Source organism: Lemur catta, chromosome 2 (assembly GCF_020740605.2).
Source record: "Lemur catta isolate mLemCat1 chromosome 2, mLemCat1.pri, whole genome shotgun sequence".
NCBI classification, from domain to species: domain Eukaryota; kingdom Metazoa; phylum Chordata; class Mammalia; order Primates; family Lemuridae; genus Lemur; species Lemur catta.
The window spans coordinates 117,621,652-117,642,200 of NC_059129.1; the positions used below are offsets into that span (position 1 = coordinate 117,621,652).

General features: G+C 33.9%; 1 protein-coding gene across 1 annotated transcript in view; it reads left to right on the forward strand.

Annotated features, from left to right (window-relative positions):
* The window catches only part of LAMA2 (laminin subunit alpha 2), a 554,924-nt gene that overhangs the window by 338,627 nt on the left and 195,748 nt on the right, over nucleotides 1-20,549 (forward strand). The window contains exons 19-22 of the mRNA XM_045544336.1: nucleotides 462-673; nucleotides 4,020-4,126; nucleotides 10,091-10,271; nucleotides 13,052-13,188. Of these exons, the coding sequence (XP_045400292.1) occupies nucleotides 462-673; nucleotides 4,020-4,126; nucleotides 10,091-10,271; nucleotides 13,052-13,188 (637 nt within the window). The remainder of the gene's footprint in view (nucleotides 1-461; nucleotides 674-4,019; nucleotides 4,127-10,090; nucleotides 10,272-13,051; nucleotides 13,189-20,549) is intronic.

A 20,549-nucleotide genomic window follows, 5' to 3' on the forward strand; every position in this document is an offset into this window, starting at 1 on the left:
CTGCATTTCCTCGTGAGCCTGTTTCCTCATAACAAGCTCTCGCTGCAATAACAACAAAAAAAAAATGTGAACCTTACATATTTGTAGGGAAAACAACCAATTGGAGTAGAGACATCTGATGTGTTGTACTACAAAGACTATCCAGCATGGACCTGGATTCCCTAGAGTGCCAGCAGCAGATTTCTTATTATGCTTTGGTCTCATCTTCAGGGCCAGTGACAAGATTTTTTTTTTTTTTTTTTTTCTGGCTGAAATCTAATTACTAGTGGGCTGGCAGGATTTCATCTTGTATCCACACTGTAATTATAGAAAAACATTTTTTTAATCACCTTGCATTTGAGAAAAGGAACACTTTAAAAGGAAAAACCATCATCCTGGGAGAGGTATAGAGTGAAAAATATGTAAACATTGTCTCTTCTGAGTTTCCCCCAAATAGTCACTGACAAAATTTCTTGCCTTAGGTGTGCAGAGGGCTATTTTGGACAACCTTCTGTACCTGGAGGATCATGTCAGCCATGCCAATGCAATGACAACCTTGACTTCTCCATCCCTGGCAGCTGTGACAGCTTGTCTGGCTCCTGTCTGATATGTAAGCCGGGTACAACAGGCCAGTACTGTGAGCGCTGCGCTGATGGATATTTTGGAGACGCAGTTGATGCAAAGAACTGTCAGCGTAAGTCCTGAGCTATTGATGCCCCTGACAGAATTGATGCATTGTTCCTCAAAGTAGCTGATGAGTTCTTGAGTGGGGATTGAAGAACAGGAAATTTTGTGTAATACGTGGATGATCGATGTGCAGCATATACACAGAGTCTGCATATTCTAAAATATTTCTTTGTACTAATAGAGTAAATCCTTTTAAAATTGCTGCATTATTGAAGTGTCATTGTTTTTCAAATGACACATATGTCTCTGTTTACACGTGGAAGATTTTAAAGTGAACTTATGTCCATAACAGGAAAGAAGAATTTGAAAATTAGGTAGGCCCTATCTAATCATTTGCTTGAAATAAATTTATCAGCCAATATTGTTTCATTAAGACCTGTCAGAAGGTGTTAATCAGTTATGCTTTTATATGTGAGGTTTACAGCCTTATATTTCATAATAGGTGTAAAATTCTGACAACATTTTCACACACTGGCATTTGTAATTGTTAAGTGACTAGCCTCATTTTAATTTTCTAATAGTCATTTTAGATCTGTTCATAGAATGCTCTTTCTGTGTTTTCATTCCCCCAAATTAGGGCTTCATCCATATTAGTACAATACATTCCTCCCCTCATCTGCCCCTCCTTAGCCATATTATTCAGTATTGCATAGAATTTACAAATCCTTTTTATTAGTGTTCACATAATATGTAAGGGGAGATCTTGTTGAAAGTCAAATGGAATGTAAGTCCATGTTAGCACACAACTGTCATCAGCTTCATCTGCTGTCACAATCTTTAGACAGAACAGGTTATGAGACCAGCCCAACAGTTCATTCTTGCCGAATTTATGATGTAAGAAGATACTTCCAATTATTCAGGTGGGTCCCAGGACCTACAGAATTATAGAAACCACGAGAAACATAGTCTGTCATCATCTCTGCTGTAAGCACTGGAGACCTGGTAGGGTACTCTATTTCAATAAGAAATGTGTCTCTCTCATCATGAGTTTAAAAAATGCTAATTTGTTGAATCAAAACCAAATTACTCTCTAGACCAATTGGCATCTATTAATATCACTTGTAAATTGATAATTTTTTAAGGCAAAATTTCCAACAGGCTTAGAGTGCCTTTAAACACTGTGGATTTGGGGCATATGTATAAAATTATAGGGAGCTTAAGAAATTCTTCCACTCAAACAAATCATCTGGGATATATTTTCTAGCTGTGTAACCCTGGGCAAGACATTTGACCTCATTGAGACTCAGTTTCTCTGTCTACAAAAAGGGTCATGGATTTTGCATGGGGATTGAAGGATCTGGCACACAGATGGTATCCATTGAGCCCCTGGGGCCTGGAGATGCTCACATATGGTAGCTCCTTTGGTAGTAGTGTAGCAGTTATGAGTATCAGCCTAATTCTAAGGCTACATTAATCATTCAATGACTATTTCTTTCCCATCTTCTAATAACCCCCTCCATAAAGTTGAGGATGTTGTTCCACTTCTTTTATTATGGTAAACTAGCGATGTGTGACAAGAAGTCCTAAGAATATATAGAAGAATGTGGAAATAAAAACATTTAGCACCATCACCAATTTTTATACCACTTGCCGTAAGTATAGACATGATTATGATTTTTAATGTTCTTTGCCATTTAATTACAATTAAAAGTATAAGAATACATTTATTATCTACCCTTATAAATTTTTATGGATACAATAGCTCTTCCATGCATAGGTGGTAAACTCTCAAGAAAAGAAAGTTCATGCAAAAAACTTTATTTTAGTCGCCTCTAGACTTGTGAGAAGTATACTACTACAAAGAAATGTATCTTGATTTTTAAATTTATGTGTATTTTTATGTCATACTTTTCCATTAAAAAAGTACTTTTGTAGACTTTTATATTGCTTTTATTATTTTTAAGATGACAGTAATTAATTACCATAACATTTATGATAAATTTAATTTTGTAGTCCTAACTCTAAAAAAAAGTGACTTCTAAATTCTAAATATTTTGAGATTTTAAAAATTTATGTATAATAACATAAGAAACTTACATAAAGAAATAAAAATATATACAATTCTATTGTCCAAGTGAAAATGAATATGTAAAGAAAGTATTTTCTTCAGCCTTTTCTTACACTTTAGCTATAGACTATCCTTAGGCTCTTGCTAGTTTCTCAATGGCCCCCACACTAAGTATCAAGTTAGCAGTCACTGAAAGACAAAGGTTGCTGGAAGATAAATCAAACAATTTTTAGAAAAGCAGCAAAAGGAAGTAGAACCTGAAGCCAGGTAAACAAAATAATAGCATAGGCTAACAAAGTAGCTGTTTTTAATGTAAGTTGTGTTCAAGTCAAAATATTCAGGGACATTGTACAAAATTTACCAAAACCATCCATAAATAGCCTAAATTCCCATGTCATCTCTCCCTCACATTTTTATTCTGGTATCAATGCAATTATATGTAGCATTAAAAATATAAAGAGTAAGCAATTAGTTACTATTTTATTTGTGAAAAGCCCATTTAAGTTTTAGACTGATTTATAATATTTTTCAGAATAACATCAAACTTCATAATAAAGTAAAAAAAGACAAAAGATTAATTAAACCAAATATATTTTCTATCTTTGGAGATAGTATATAAATTTTTAAAAAGTGATGTCTAAATATTATATTAATGCTATACTAACACACTTGAAAGTGTTTTTGTTATTGTGTATAGTTTTCTAATCTTAAAGTTACATGTATTTATTTTACTTAACCCCCAAAAACTGTCCCATAGTGTTAATAAATAATTGTTAAATTGAAAAATATAATTAATTAAATGTTTCTTGATTAATAGTAACATTATAATTATTCCATGGGTGCTATTCATTTTGATAATTTCTCAAAACTGTTTTAGCCCTAACGTCAGTAAACATTACTTACCATACGATTACAATATTTTCAATGTTATCCCAATGCTTCTACGAAGATGTGAAACAGAATTGCCCCTGAACTCAGGGAACTCTAAGTCTCATTCAGGTTCTAGACTCATTTCTATGGCCTACTAAGCACATAACCTTGTATAAGTTATGGTTTCCTTGAATTTCAGTGTCTTCATTTTTAAGATGGGAATAATAATGATGACATTAATATTTCAATAGCATATAATAGACCAGGCACTGTGCTAAAGCCTTTATATGAATTATCTCTACAGCTTGTAGAGTTGTTATGGAGATCAAATGATAGAATCCCTAACAATACTTAGCAGATTAAAAAACTGAACTCAGGTGTCCGTGTTACCATGTGGGCTATATTATTATTTAACAAGCCCATTAAGACTATTAGAAAGTTTTTTCCTGGCCACAGATCCCTCTTCTCTTTGCAGCCTGTCGTTGTAATGCCAATGGCTCCTTCTCAGAGATTTGCCACACTCGAACTGGGCAGTGTGAATGCAGAGCTAACGTGCAGGGACAGCGATGTGACAAATGCAAGGTAAGGAGCAGGAGCTGACTGATGAATTACCTCCTCCTTGAAAATTGTCACTGGCTTTCAGTGACATGTTTTGTACACCTTAGTATATTGAAAGAAGAGCTCAGGATTATCAAAGTCTACTGGCAAAATTGCTGTGATCAGTGAAATACTTTCAGAAACTAGAAAAAAAAGTGCTGTACATTAGCATTTGACCTTCTACCTGCATTTCTTCGGCAATGGAATTTGTATCATATTTGCTGTAATTCAGATATTTTTCAAACAAATAACATACAAGTTTAATCTTAATCTATAGAGAGTAAAATACTCTTTCCTTTGCCTTCATGGTTTGGAAGAGTAAAATGTCACTCCTTTTGCTTTTAGCAAACACTTTCTAATTCCGTCTTTTAAAAGCTAGTTCCTGCGAGCACTCTATTTAACAAACATTTTCAGTAGAGAAGCCAATCAAGGTACTTTTTAAGACACACCATTTTGGTAAAACGAAATATTCAGTTAAAATACAGTGTCGGCCGGGCGCGGTGGCTCACGCCTGTAATCCTAGCACTCTGGGAGGCCGAGGCGAGTGGATCGCTCGAGGTCAGGAGTTCGAGACCAGCCTGAGCGATACCCCGTTTCTACTAAAAATAGAAAGAAATTATCTGGCCAACTAAAACATATATATAAAAAAAATTAGCTGGGCATGGTGGTGCATGCCTGTAGTCCCAGTTACTGGGGAGGCTGAGGCAGTAGCATTGCTTAAGCCCGGGAGTTTGAGGTTGCTGTGAGCTAGGCTGACGCCTCGGCACTCACTCTAGCCTGGGCAACACAGCGAGACTCTGTCTCAAAAAAAAAAAAAAATACAGTGTGTTGCTCCCAATCCCTGAACATACCGACTGCTCTGCCTTCAGTATGGTGAGCACCTGGAGATTCCTCCCTGAGAACACCTGCATTTGGGCTGGCTCTTTCACATTCGTACATTCTATTCGTGATAAAGAGTAGTAAGCAGAACCAAGCATTTCTCACATGTCAAGCAGGCCTTTCTGTAGGAAGTTTGAAAATATCATCTCCTATCTCTTAAATAATACTGTATGCTCTGTTTTGTTTTCATTTTATTTTTCTGTTGGCTTTTAAAGCCCAATATGTGGTGGGACCCAGAGAAGCGACTCTGTATGCTCTGTGACTGCGATCCCCGTGGCTCTGTGTCACCGCAATGTGATATTACAGGAAGATGTATCTGTAAATCAGGCTTCCTAGGGAAACAGTGCAACCTCGGCAGGCAGGTGCACCGACAGCAGGAACAGCCTCGGAGAGCGCAGCGGGTGCTGGGGTCTCACCAGAGGTGGGGCATCAGCAGCTCCAGTGGGTGCCCTCGGGGAGCCTATCGGGCCCCAGCTCCGGTAATCCCAGAGGCGCTGCATGGCTCGTGCCTCAGCATGTTGTGTTCTGTGTGCTGCAGCTGAAGTTCTCTGGTGGCATTTTACGAAATAACGATTGCTAAGTGTGCAAACTGCAAATGCAAAAATTAGACAATTGCTGATTGAACCCTTGCCTTTTTAAAAATTACTATCCATATGCTTTAAAAAGTATATTTAAGTTCATAGCTTCATAAAAGTTTGAATTAACCATGGATATGTAGATATCAAATAAAAATTTATTTGTGGAAACCTATAATCTTAGAAATGAAAGGGACCTCGAGCATCGTTTAGAGAAAACTCAGTTTTATGCATGAATAAATAAAGGGAAATCTAGCAAAGAAAGTGACTTGCCCAAAAAAACTCAGCCCATTTCTCTGACATTTGTCCGACATTTCATCATAATTAAGAATTTTGGTAATTTCCACATCATAATTGTGCTTATGTGTACAACAAACACAAGAAACATTTTCATGCACTATAAATGCACAACACATACAAAATGAGAAAGGTTGTTTTCAATTACAAAAATGAGGTCCCCCATCTCCCAGGCAAAACAAAACAAATGCTGGGGAAGAAGGAAGAAAGGAAGGGAGGGAAGAAGAGGCCCCAGTCCGAGTTGTGAAGGAACAGGAGACAAGCCTTGCCATTGTGAATTCAGGGCCTTGTGGGGAGTTGAGGGCATAGAAGAAGGAGAGAGTAACATAAGTAAAGGAGAAGAAACAAACAAACAAAAAAATTCATGGCTTTAGCTTTATCTCTTGGCTCATTATTGCACGTTTTAAGAAAACAAATTCTGACATCAGAAGACCTCAAATCCCAGCCTCACCACTTGCTATAAGTTCCTTGAATCTTTCTGTAATTCAGCTTCTTCATCTACAGTAGGACCCACTTCAGAGGGTTTGTGACTGCTTGGATCCTCCAAGAGGCAAATACCAAGAGATTTCCTCGGGAAAATGCCATGAAGGATGAAGGGGGAGAGAGCATAGCATGCCAGGAGCCTTCTGCTACAATGGGATTCTGACTCCTGAGAAAAGAAAGAGAAGGAAAGATTGTGTAGGAAAACCTCATTTGGTGCATTTTGCCAAAATCCCAATTTTTTTGACCAGGCCAATGAGAAATGCCCAGGCAAATTTTGCCCATTAGAAGAATCCTGAATTGGGCAGGAAAGTTTTAATACCTTACTGTAGTCAGCCATTGATGGGGAGAAATCTGGAAGCAGCATTACCTTGTGTGAGGTCATCTTAGTCCATGTGGGCTGCTATTAGAAAACAGCATGGCTGTTGCGCATAATCAACAGAAATTTATTCCTCACAGTTCTGGAAGGTGGGAAGTCCAAAATCAAGGCATTGGAAGATTCCCTTTCTGGTGAAGGCTTGCTTTCTCTAGATGGGCATCTTCTCACAGTAACCTCATATGGCAGAGGAATCTCTCTGAGGGCACTTCTATAAGGGCACTAATCCCCTTCATGAGGGCTCCATCCTCATGACCTCATTACCTCCCAAAGGCCCAACCTCCTATCTATACGATCACATTGGGGGAATTAGGATTTCAACATATGAATTTGGGGGCACATAAACATCAGTCCATTGCAGAACTCCTCTGATGGATCCAAAGACTGAAAACTGGAGGTTGTCAGTCGTCAACATTTGGCACCACGGGTTCTCTTGCAGGTAATCTGATGATGCACCTCCAAGGCTGTTTTGGGGAGGAAGTGAGAACAGCACATAAGACAGAAACATGGAGAGTTCTTAATAAATCTTACTACTGTAACATTTATTGTTGTAAATAGTAATAAATGTATTATTACTATTGCTATGAAATAAAGAAATCTTTAAATTTTGTTTTTCAAAAACAGATGCATAAATTTAAAAGAAAGGAATATTAACTCATCAAAATATCTCCAAAATATAAATTTAGCAGAAAATCAACACTCATTCTTGCCCTTTTCCTACATATCTTACAGTACTGTTATATAAAGCAGTGTTTTATCCTGAGACTGCTTTTCCTCTGAGGCCCTATGTGTGAGAGTTAAGAGCACAGACTCTGAGGCCAGCCTGGCTGGTTTCGAACACTGCCCCCACGCTTGGCTAGCTGATGACCTTAGGCAACTTACTTAACCTTTCTGTGCCTCAGTTTCACCACTCTATAAAAAAGTGATGAAAATAACAACTGTCTGCCAGGGTTGTCCTGAAGAATAAATAAATTCATATTTGTGAAATATTTTAGAACAGTACTTGGCACAAAGGAAGCACAATATGAAAGTGCTGGTTTTTATCTTTACCCCAGGAAAGAAGAATTTCGGGGAGCCCATGCAACTTCTTACTGAGTCTGGACAGACATTCTCTTCCATATGTGCTTTATGTCATTAATCTCAATTACTGACAAGGAACATTTGCTCCTGAAGTTTGTTTACTAGTGGGGTTTTCCTTAGCCTTTGAAATAAATTTTTGAATACTAAATTTATTAACAATTTATTACTGAAATTCGGTAGTATTTATTTTGCTATAACTTAGCCTTTAAAACTATATTATTTAAGGATTTTAAAAGTGTGGTAGATACATTTCTTCTTGCGTATGTCCTTACATAATCAACTTTGGAATGTTTAAATGATAACTATGATTTGGAATTTCATTTAATATTGATTGATTTACCCATTAAAGGGTGAGTGTGTGTGTGTGTGTGTGTGTGTGTGTGTGTGTGTGGTAGTGAAGAAAATTTCAGACATTAAGATGAATGCAAGTATTAGTTCTACAATTGAGATATTTTTAAAAGTTTTAATATATTATGTTCTAGTCTTTTGTGTATATATTTGTGGTTCTATTTGTGTGTGTCTGTGTGGTATATGTGTCATTATAGATATGTAGTTGGAATCATAGTATTTATATAATTTTATAATCTGCTTTTTTAAACTTTTATTTAATGCTATATCCTAAGCATGTTCATATCATTAAAACTACTTCAAAATTGGATTTTAATTATTGCATATCATTTTGTAGTGTGAATTTAGCATAATTTATATTCAACTATTTCTCCAACATTGAACATTTAAGTGCCTCTATAGGTATTCACTATGATAAATAACATTGTAATGGGCATGCTTTCTCTTTAATCATTGTCCCAATTTCTGATTATTTCTCTAGGCAAGGTATCTAGAATTTTCAATGAAATTACCATTTTGAATAAAAATATTATATGTTTTAGTTTTTCTTTATATAGGTGAATTCAATTTCAAAATCATGTTATTTGCTGGAGATGTTATGCATTTTCTTCTTTAATCATATAATGAAATCTGAATTAGAACTAGAAATAAAAATAAAGCTAGCAGTAAACATAAAAATTAAAATTCTTACCAAGCTCAATCAACCCATTTTGCATTTAAAAAATAAAACTATTCTTAGCTATAGTCATTTTAAAAGTCTAATTTTCTGTGTGATTTTGTTTTCTAGAACTTATTTTTAAAACTGCTAACTGCTAACAATAATTTAGCTAAAACATATAATAAGGCTTATTCATTTCTCTTTGGGTGGCTCACATTAAGTGGCAAGATTTATTTTTACCAGGAAGCAATTATTAAGTCTAATTTTCCAAAATAAGAATTATTTTTACAAAGAAGTAATTACTGAGACTAATTTTCCAGATTAAAATATCATAATAATGTGACATACTTTATATTTAAAAAAACCACCCTGAAGTAATTTAAGTAGGATATATGCTTTTCATTTTTTTTTACTAGGAGTGATTTTTTTAATCCACCAGCATTTTCTAGCCTAGTAACTCTAGGCCTGATAACATGCATTTTCAAAAAAGTCAGCCAAAGCCAGTAATGCAAACTTGACCATAGAAAACAATTTTTTACAAATAGATAAGGGATATGCATATGAATAACTCATCAGAAAATGAAAGTTCTCTTTAACTTACTTAATCTTTAATATGTGTTCTCACAAATCAGTTTCGATTGTTAGAATGAAACCCAAGAAACCAGATCTTTGTTGAGCCAATTATTTGGTCAACTGTACACATAATCTGTAAATTATATTTATAATGTGAACACTATAGTGATGATAAGTATTTATGAATATATAAGAAAATTAGATCAAACAATAGAGGAGAAAGATTATTTTAAATTTAGGCTACTGGTAAATAATGTTGAAAGCATTTTTACCAAGTAGAAGTTCATAAGACCTGAAAGTAATCAACTCAGATTATTCAGAATAAAGCAAGTAAAATTTTAAATTAAAACTAGAAATACCACCCACAGCTTATTTCCACATTGCTATTATAACCTTGGGAAATACAAGGAAAGGCTGGTGAAAATATAACCGAAAAAATGGTACCTAATTTTGCCATTAATTTTTGGTGAAATTCCAGAATAATTGAACTTTTCTCTTTGGATATCATAGAAAAGGTCCATTTAGTTAAATGACAGTCCAATTGTCTGAACATTAGTTAAGAACCCTGATAGCTCATAGGTTCCTCTCTTCCCACTTATTTTCTTGATATCTATCGTGCATCTTGTTTCACTGTGAGTTAATTGATTTAAGTTTTGTTTTTCCTCATTCCTGTTCTGTGCCAGCCTGAAACCTTTGGACTGCAATCAGCAAGGGGGTGTGTTCCCTGTAACTGTAATTCTTTTGGGTCTAAATCATTCGACTGTGAAGAGAGTGGACAATGTTGGTGCCAGCCTGGAGTCACAGGGAAGAAATGTGACCGCTGTGCCCATGGCTATTTCAACTTTCAAGAAGGTGGCTGCACAGGTCTGTAAAAAGGACTTAAGTCCTACATATTCATTCTCTGGTTTTGGTGTCTTAGTTTCTGTAACAGTTTGGTTAAAGGAAGTGCACATTCACAACCAATATATGATACAAAATATTTAACCTAATGAGTAACATACATTTATTTTACATTATTCACAAATGAAATGTATTGCAGTTTGAAACACTGCCCTATAAATAACTTTGCTTGCAAGTCCTCCATAAAAATCAGCTAATACCAGTTCTGTTGTGTCCCTCCCTGTCTGTGACCTCCATTTAGCCAGTCACTCAATGACTGCTGCAGCTTGAAAGTAAAATGTTCAATTTTTTCTGGTGCCAATGTTATCTTAGTTTAAACTCTACTCCCAAGCCAATGCATTTCAACTTTTCCTTTTCCTATTGCAATATTGGCGTAGGAATCAGGAAGTTAATATTTTTTCTGGTACAAAAAATATGTTTCCATCTACTTTCAGCTGCCTTGAAAATTGTGATGTTCTGAGAAACAGGTTGGCTCTGGATATTTAGTTCATGGGAAAATCTAACCATGATTCCTTGAAGTATTAATAGTATTCTTATACATCCAGACACAACTTCACACAGATCATGAACTAAGAAAATGCCAATTAGCACAAATCTTTCCAAAAGCAAAGATTGAACATTACCTTTGATTTATATGCCACTAATTTAGAATTGACTCTTATTCTAACAATCACTAGGTTGAATATTACCTTTGCTTAGTAAACTCATTGATTCAACCTTGATGAAATGCCTACACTCTAAAGCATCATGGTAAAATTTTAAAACATTATTACTCACTATTGTAGCAAATTTATATGAGAAGCAGTGGAAATAATATTTTAAAATATTTAGAGAACCAATATCTTTTACACATTCTCCAACACTTTAGATATATGTGGTTTTTATCATAAATTAAGCCATTATAAGTTATTCTAAATGTTATAATTGTAGATCCTTGAAGAATCTGTGTGTGATCTCTAAGCCAATATCTGTATATGCTAAAAAGTTATAAAGCTGCATGTTAAAATATACTGTTATTCAAATCCAGCACTCACATTTTACTTGATAAGAATTAATGAGATAGTACTATACATTCAAATATATCTACTAATAGAAATTAAAAATGAGACCAAGGGTATTATTCAAAATTATGAAATGGTGATAACATTTTAGAAATGTAGACCTAGTAGCATTCTAACCCAGAGAAACAGAATAGGGGAAAAAAGCACAAAACGAGCAGGATAGCATTATGGTTGAGAACACGACTTTCACCAGACAGCTGGGATTTGTCCGGTGGCTCCATCCAATCAAGTTTTGTGACCTTGACTGAGTGATTTGACCTCACTTTTCCTCTACACAGTTCATCTATTAACCTAAGATAATAATGGTATCTACCCCATGGAGTTTTTATAACAATCAATTGAGTTAATGGCTATAAAATATTTAGAGTGATGCCTGGCACATAAGTGCTATGTGTTTATCATTATTATAATTCTCTTTATTATTATTAATTGTGGTAAACATCGTGCTATGGCAGAGGAAAATGAGCTAATTATCAGGTCTTCTTCCTATTCATTGTTATGATTCCACTAAAGAACCACTTAGAGAGTTTCTATTTGCAAGTAATGATTTGAACTGTCCCAAGACACTTTCAGCACATAAATTTAAACATAATGTTAACTATTTTTCTTCTTAATGAATGGCACATATAAAATAAATGCTTTAGCTTAAAATTAGCAAGAACAATAATAATAACAAAAACAACAAAAACTAACATTTATTTAGTGTTTGCTATATGTCACGTATTTTGCTGAACAGTTTTTCACAGCTGGTATAGAATGCTGTGAGCGATGATAATTGTGATCTCATAAAAAGTAAACTTAATCAAGTATTCTAAATATGTTCTGTTAAAATGATTTAATCATCATATAAACAATTAAAACTTTCTCGTAACAGTAGTCTTTCATTTGAATTCCAGTATTTGCTGTTTCTTCTCTACTCTTATTTTTTTATATGAAATGTTGCATTAAAATATATTCAGTAGCTGAGTCAACTCTCACTAATATGTGGCATACATTTCTTATCTTGGATGCCTTTGAAGTTCTTCTCAAACTTTTGCATTCTTTGAAAAAGTGCAATATAGGAAATTTGTACTTTTCCATATGTATATTGCATCATAGCAAGGAAAACAAAAAATCTATTTTTAAAAAGGCAGGTGGTAAATAAAAATGAAAGTATCCTAATATTTCGACAGTGTCCATAACGCAACTATTTTTAAATATTTGCAAAACTGGAATATCCTGATGTGTACCATTTATAACTGTATACATCATGTACTGAATTTGAGAACTATTAAGCTTATTGGTTTTTACTGCAAATCAGCATCATCAACAGGAAGGAAAGATTAATTTATACAGCATAGAAAAAATTTAAATTTTATAGTACCTGGATATAAGGTATTGCAGATAACATAGAATCTGATAACACCAGTTCATTCCTTCCTTAAACTTAATAGTAAAGCAAAAAATGCCTTGGCGTTCAATATTATTATATGAAATACAACATATATTTATTGAACAATTCCTTTCTGAAATATACTGTACTATGATATAAAAGATGAATAAGTTTTTATTTCCAAGAATCCTTAAACATAGTATAGAAAAGAAAATAATACAAATCAACACAATATAAAGCTCAACATTTTATATCTAATTTTTACTATTTTTTTGTGTGTGTTCTTTGTTTCTCCTCTTTCACTTGTGAAGCTTGTGAATGTTCCCATCTGGGTAATAACTGTGACCCAAAGACTGGTCGATGCATTTGCCCTCCCAATACCATTGGGGAGAAGTGTTCTAAATGTGCACCCAATACCTGGGGCCACAGTATCACCACTGGTTGTAAGGTGAGTGAATCACATTTTTCATCTGATAATTTTTTTGTAGAAATGTTTATTTTGGTAGAACTGTACAATTGGGCATTTCAGAATCCAATATTATATCACAAAATACTATAGAACTATCACTATAGTGTGATTGCAGATATTGATCAGTATCTTACATTTTATTTGTGGGAAACATGATAACATAAGTACACATTTATGCAGCTGAATTGGTGATAAGGGCAAAAACAAAAAGAAAAGGAAAAAAAGGAACAAAATTCTATAATAAAACCAGGAAACAGCTATAGCCTCATAACTAGACAATGAAATATATCTGCAAAATATAACGAAATGAGAAACTAATCAAAGAAAATTTCCAAAAATCTATAGGAGTTGCCCCCAATTTATGACTAGGTTTTAGTTTTCAGGAAGTAGTTGAGAAGATTCTGAAGAGTCATATTAACAATGTTTACTTAGAAAAAAAATCCTTATTTTTTTTTCCCATGAGTGGACCACAGAAAGTGGCATGGCCAGACTCATGTTTAATCTCTCCACCATCAGCAGGCAAGGAAATATTAAGGAGAGATGCCAGGAGCCTGGATGCAGCCAACAAGCCTCCATGATCTCAATAGGGGGTAGGCTACGTTATAGAGCTCAAGCTGATGTGGCATGGTGAACTCAGATTTAGGGAATAAAAAAGAAAAAGCTTAAGGATGCCTCCCAGATTTTGCTTTGCAACAGAGTAGATGATGATATGTACCATTTAGGGATTATAGGAGGAGGAGCAAGTTCAGGAAGGAAAAGTGATGAATTCATGGATTTTATCAGCTTTTTGTGAGGTATCAATTAACTAAAATCAAATTCACTTATACAAAGTGATAATTTTCACCAATAATTACAGTTGTGTAACCACCTCTTGTACTCCTTTGCAGTCAACTCCTTCTAACCCCACATGCAACTACTGTCTTGCTTTCAAGCACTGGAGTTTTGCCATTTCTACAACTTTGTATAAATAGAATCATACTCTATGTTGTTTGGGGGCTTTTTGTTTGTTTGGCTTCCTTCACTTAGTGTTATGCTTTTGCAATTCATCCATATTGTTGCATATATTAGCAGTTTGTTCTTTTTAATTGATTAAATATATTCCATTGTATGATGTTCTATTACTTGTTTATATTTACCATTTGATGGACATTTGGGTCATTTCCAATTTGGGGCTATTGTGAATAATTTTGTTTTGAACATTAGTGTACAAGTCAAAAGCATGTTTGTGAGCATACACTTTCATTTCTCTTCACAAGAACCCTCCACATCTTCACCAACATTTGGAATTTTAACTTTTTAATTTTAAGCATTATGTTGGATGTGTATTCATATGTTTTGCATTTCTTTAATGCCTGATGATGTTAAGAATCATTTTATTTCTTTCTTTGCCATTCATACATCTTCTGTGAAGTGTTTACAAATCTTTTGCGTATTTTTGTTTTGTGTTGTTTTCTTAGGAATGAGTTCTAAGAGTATTTTATACATTCTGGATACAAGTTCTTTAACATATATATGTTCTGTAACTTTATTTCTCCCAGAATATAGCTTGCTTTTCACTTAGTGTCTTCATCTAATTTTCATATACACTAGTTTATTATCTGTTTCTTTTATGGTTCATGCTTTTTATGCTGTATCCAAGAAATATATATTTGCCTAAGTCAAGGTGCAAAGATTTCTCTCCTTCATTTTCTTTAATAAGTTTTATAGTTTTAGCTCTTAAATTTAGGTCCAGTTCCATTTTGAATATTAATTTTTGTATATGGTGTGAGGTAATGGTTGAAGTTCACTTTTTGTGGATACCCAATTTTTTCAACATTTGTTGAAAAGACTATTGTCTCTTCCATTCAATTACTTTGATTCCTTTGTCAAAATCAATTGATCACATATATGTTCATGCCTTTCTGAACTTTATACTCTTTCATTGGTCTATATGTCTACCCTTATGCTAACACCACACCGTCGTGACCACAGTAGCTTTGTAGCAAGGCATAAAATCAGTTCTTGTAAGCTCTTCAACTTTGTTCCTTATTTCCAGTACCTTTCGGTGCTTAAGATCCTGTACATTTTCACATAAATTTTTAATTCATCTTGTCATTTCTTTACCAAAAAGTCTGCTAGGATTTGATTGAGATTACATTTAATCTATAGATCAATTGGGGAAGTATTGACATCTTAAGAATGTTAGATCTTCCAATGTATGAACACGGCATAACTTTGCATTTACTTAGGTCTTTTTTTCTCAGCAATGTCTGATAGTTTTTGGTGTGCAAGCTTTGCATATATATTGTTAAATTTATCAGTGCTTTATACTTTTGATGCAAAGTTAATGGAACTGTTTGTTCTATTTAAGTTTCCAATTGCTTGTTGCTTGAATAGAAAAATACAAGTATTTTTAAACATTACCCTTCTATATTGTGCTAAACTTAGTTCTAGTTGCCTTTTGGTAAATTCATTGGGATTTTCTATGTAATCATGTCATCTGCAAATATAATTTTACTTCTTCCTTTCCAATGTGGGTAAATTTTATTTCATTTTCTTATCCTATTGCAGTAAAATATTGACTAGAAGTGATAGAAGCAAACACGCTTGCCTTATTTATTATGTTAAATGGAAAGCATTCAGTCTTTTATAGTTGAGGACGATGATTTTGCCTATAGATGCTCCTTATTGGTTTGAGGATGTTCCCTCATATTCCTAGTTTGCTAAGAGCTTTTATCTAGAATGTGTGCTCAATTTTGTTAAATGCCTTTTCTGAACCTATTGAGATGATTATAAAATATTTCCTTTTAAGCTGTTAATATGGTAAATCTTATTGATTCATTTTCAAATGTTGATCCAACCTAGCCATCCTCAGATAAACCCTGCTTGGTCATTGGGGATTATCCTTTTTAAATTATGTTGGATCCTGTTTGCTAGCATTTTGTTAATGATTTTAGATTTATGTTCATAAGAAATATTGGTATGGAGGGTTTTTTTCTTCTAGTATTGTTGTTTGGTGTTGGTATTGGAATACTGCCAGCCTCATAAAATGATTGGGAAACATTTCCTCTTCATTCCAAAAGAATTTGCACAATGAAATAGATAACAGAAATACTTTAGAAGAAACCAAAAGCTGGTTCTTTGAAAAGATTAATTAAGTTGATGATATTCTAGAAAGATTGATCAGGAAAAAAGGAAGAAGAAACAAATTTTAAAAAATCATAAATAAAAGAGGGGATATCACTATAGATCTTATAGACATTAAAATAATAATATGGTAATATCAATAATTTTTACCAATAAATATAACAACTTGTATAAAATGACTTACTTCAAATTTAATTTTCTCTTGTGTAACAAGTTTCTTAACATGAAAGCTTAGATAATTGACTTGTGATTTTTCTTCTTTACTAATATAAGCATTTCATATTATAAATTGCCTTCCAGGCAGTACTTTAGTTGCACCCACATATTATGATATGTTGCATTATAATTTTCATTAAGTTTAATACATTCTTTAATTTATATTTGATTCATTGGTTATTTCATAGTGTGATGTTTAACTTCCAAATATTTGGAAATTTTCAAGATAAAGTTCTTTACTGGTATCTAGTTTAGTTCTGTATTGGTCTGAGTACATAATTTGTATTATTTCAGACCTTTGGAAATTTATTGAGATTGGTTTTACGGCCCAGAATAGAGTCCACTTTCATTATTATAACTTGCGCACTTGAAAATAATATGTATTTTGGAGTTTTTAGATGAAATCTTTTGTGAAGGTCAATAATCCTTAATGATTTTTATGTCTACATGTTCTCTCAATTACTGAACATATTGAACTATAATTTTGATTTATCTAATTCTTTCAGTTCTCTCAGATTTTGATTCATGTATTTAGGAGCAGTGATATTAGATGTATGCACATTTGGGATTATTATGTCTTTTTGAAAAGTTGATGCCTTTGTTGTTATGAAATGTCCCTCTTTCTCCCTGGTAATATTCCTTATTCAGAAGTGTACTTTTTTCTGATATTCACTCAGCCATTCCAACTTTCTTTTCATTGGTGTTTGTGTGGCATATATTTTTCCACACTATCATTTATTCCATCTCTCTTTTTAATATTTTAATGTATTTCTTTTACATAACATATAATTAAATCTCTGGTGTTCATATGATCTTAATACTTTGGCCTTTGATTGGAGTATGTAAATTATTTCCATATAATGTACATATTGGTATGTTGGATTAAGTCTACATTTTGCTACTTGCTTTTGCTTGCCCTAGCTGCTCTTGCCTTCTTTATTTCTTCTTTACCTGCCTTCTTTTGGATTGAGTCATTTTTTAAATAACATCTTCTCTTCATTTTTGCATTATTAGATATACCCCCTATTTGTTCTATATATTTGGTGTTTGTCTAGGAATATATATCTTTATATTTCCAGAATGTACCTTAAAATGATATTATGCCACTTTATATTTAGCATAAGAACCTCACAACAGTAAACCTCCGATTCCCTTTCCTATCTTTTGTGCTATTGTTATCATATATTTTACTTCTATATATTATATATCTTACAACATAATCATATGATTTCGATTTAAATAGTGAATTATCTTTTTTAATGAAAGAAACTTATTTTCTATTGTTTCATATGTGTATTAATTCCAATGCTCTTAATTCCTTTGTTTACATCCAAATTTCCATTTCATATCATTTTTCTTCTTCCATTAACTACCTTCCTAATCTTTATTATTATTATTTCTAGTATTTCAGGTTTGCTGACAATGATTCTTTTCAATTTTTTGTTCAAAAAAGTATTTTTGCTTATTTTTCAAAGATATTTTTGCTAAGTATGGAATCCTAACCTGGTTTTCAGCACTTTGATTATGCTATCTTTTTGTGGATTTATTTTAATGTTTGCTTTTCATAGGGTTAGTTGGATCTGTTGGCTCTGTGGGATTATAGTTTTCATCAAATTTGGAGATTTTTCAGCCATTATAATTTGAAATATTTTTTAATCTTCACTTACATTGTCGCCTTCTAGGAATCATGTGTATGTTTAGCCACTTAATATTTTCCCATATCTCACTGAGGTTCTGTTTATTTTTTGTTGTTGTTTTTCTTTTTATCCCTATTTTTAAATTTTTGATAGTTTCTACTGTTAAGTGTCCAAATTCACTGATTTTTTTTCCTGCAGTTTCTAATCTGTTTTTAATCCAATTGAGTACATTTTTTCATTACAAATATTGTATGTTTTATCCTTGAAATTTCCCTTAGGATATTTTTTATATCTTTCATTTCTCTCTTCATTATACTCCAATTTTTTATTTATTCTTGAAAGTTTATAATATTTATAAATACTTGCACTTTTAAGATGGTTGCCTGCTAATTTCATCATTTCTTTTATTTCTAGACTATTTCTATTGGTTGATTTTTCTCCTGGTTATAAGTCATATTTTTTTCATTCTTTAAATGCCTGGTATTTTTTATTTGGATGCTAGAAATTCTGTATTTTTCATTGTTGTCTATTGGATTTTGTTGTATTTCTTCAAAAAGTGTTGAACTTTATCCTGGCAAATAGCTTAGTTATTCATGGATCACTTGGATCCAATGGCTGGAAACAATTGTTTCTTGGTTTTTGTCTTTGGATTTTGTTGTTGTTGTTGTTGTTGTTGTATAGTTTAACAGCTTAAGAAAGAAGTAAACCATGTAAGTGCTCTAAAAACCAAGAGGAGACTGTTCAAAAAGAATAGGCTAGGTGTGAGGGCTCATGACTATAATCCTAGCACTTTGGGAAGCCAGGGTGGAAGGATTGCTTGAGGCCAGGAGTTTGAGACTAGCCTGAGCAGCATGGATGTGGTGGTGCGTGCGTATAGTCCCAGTTACTCAGGAAGCTGACGCAGGAGGATCGCTTGATCCCAGGAGTTTGAGGTTTCAGTGAGCTATGATGATGCTACTGCACTCTAGACCAGGCAACAGAGAGAGACCCTGTTTCCCCCATCCCCCCTCAACAGAAGAATATTCATCAGTACTAATTGCAGCACAGAGGTCAAGTAAGATTAGGGCTGAACTATGTTTATTAAACTTAAGAGCTATAAATAAGGGCAATCTTTATGTTAGTCATAAAGTCATTCCAATTGATCACATTGGAATATTGGAACATGATGATCAAGTGTGGTCCTGTTTGACTTGTGATAATAACTTGTAGAGATGTAAATCATTTTTTCCTATGAGTTATCACACATGAAATAGTAGACTATAGCCATCTTTACATGTATGATAAAACATCTAAACACTGGTATAGAATATACTGTACCTAGAGGAGAACTAGAGTATTGATGATTGCTCAAGGCAGTTTAGATATCTGACTTCAATTAGACATGTGATTAGAGGAAACAAAAACTAGACAGGACACTCATTTTTTCTATTGCCAATGACATTATTAAGTTTGAAGTTCCATAGAGCCATAATTTGTGTAAAGAAAACAAAAATTTCTCAAGAGTTTCAGGTTTTTTTTGAAGACTGAACAATGCTATGAGTTTCTGTTACCAGCTTTTACATATTCAACTTTGAATCCAAGCATCCACTCTATCACTGGACTCATGAATAAGCCCTAAGAAAACTTCTGAGAGTTCCATTCTACCCACAAACTACTGTCAGATGGTCAAACTCTAATGAAACTCCTGAAATCAAAACTGATACCTAACATTCAGGATATAAATCAGGATAAAATTGCAGTCCAAGCATCTACAAAAATGTAGTTATATGAGAAGGAAAATAGAACAGCAACAAAAAGAGTTAAGTCACAGGCAAAGTACAAACACTATATGGTGGCAAACTCAGAAACAGAGAGAGGTGATAGCCACTTGGGTACCAAATCAGGCTCTGCTTGGGAGACAGAAACCATACAGGCTATTTAAACAGGGAAAGTGGAATATAAAAAAAACTGTTCACTGGTAAAAGGTGGTTAGTTTCTTAAAAATGATAAGAGAGAGCTGTAAGGGGTGCTGAAGTCTCAGGTACAAATAGCAGCTACTTCCTGTAGGCTGAGGGAGGGGAGTCAATGAAGGAACGAAGGGGTCGGAGGGGGCACACTCCCTCCCCCCACCTGCATCAGGCCTGACATTCAGATTTCTTTGAAGAGGGTGTGGCCACCACAGGAGCACACAGCCTGCTCATGGTAAAACAAAATCAAACACAAACGTGCCACGGTTCGTGGGCAAGTGCTGGTCTAGGGAAACTGCCCGTTGTTACTGGAGGATTTGAGCATGCTGGGGCTACTGAGAAGCCGCCTTCAAGGTCGGAGTGTGTGTGCAGGCCACAGCCAGTTAGAAAGATGCCTGTGGGGACAGAGTGTGCC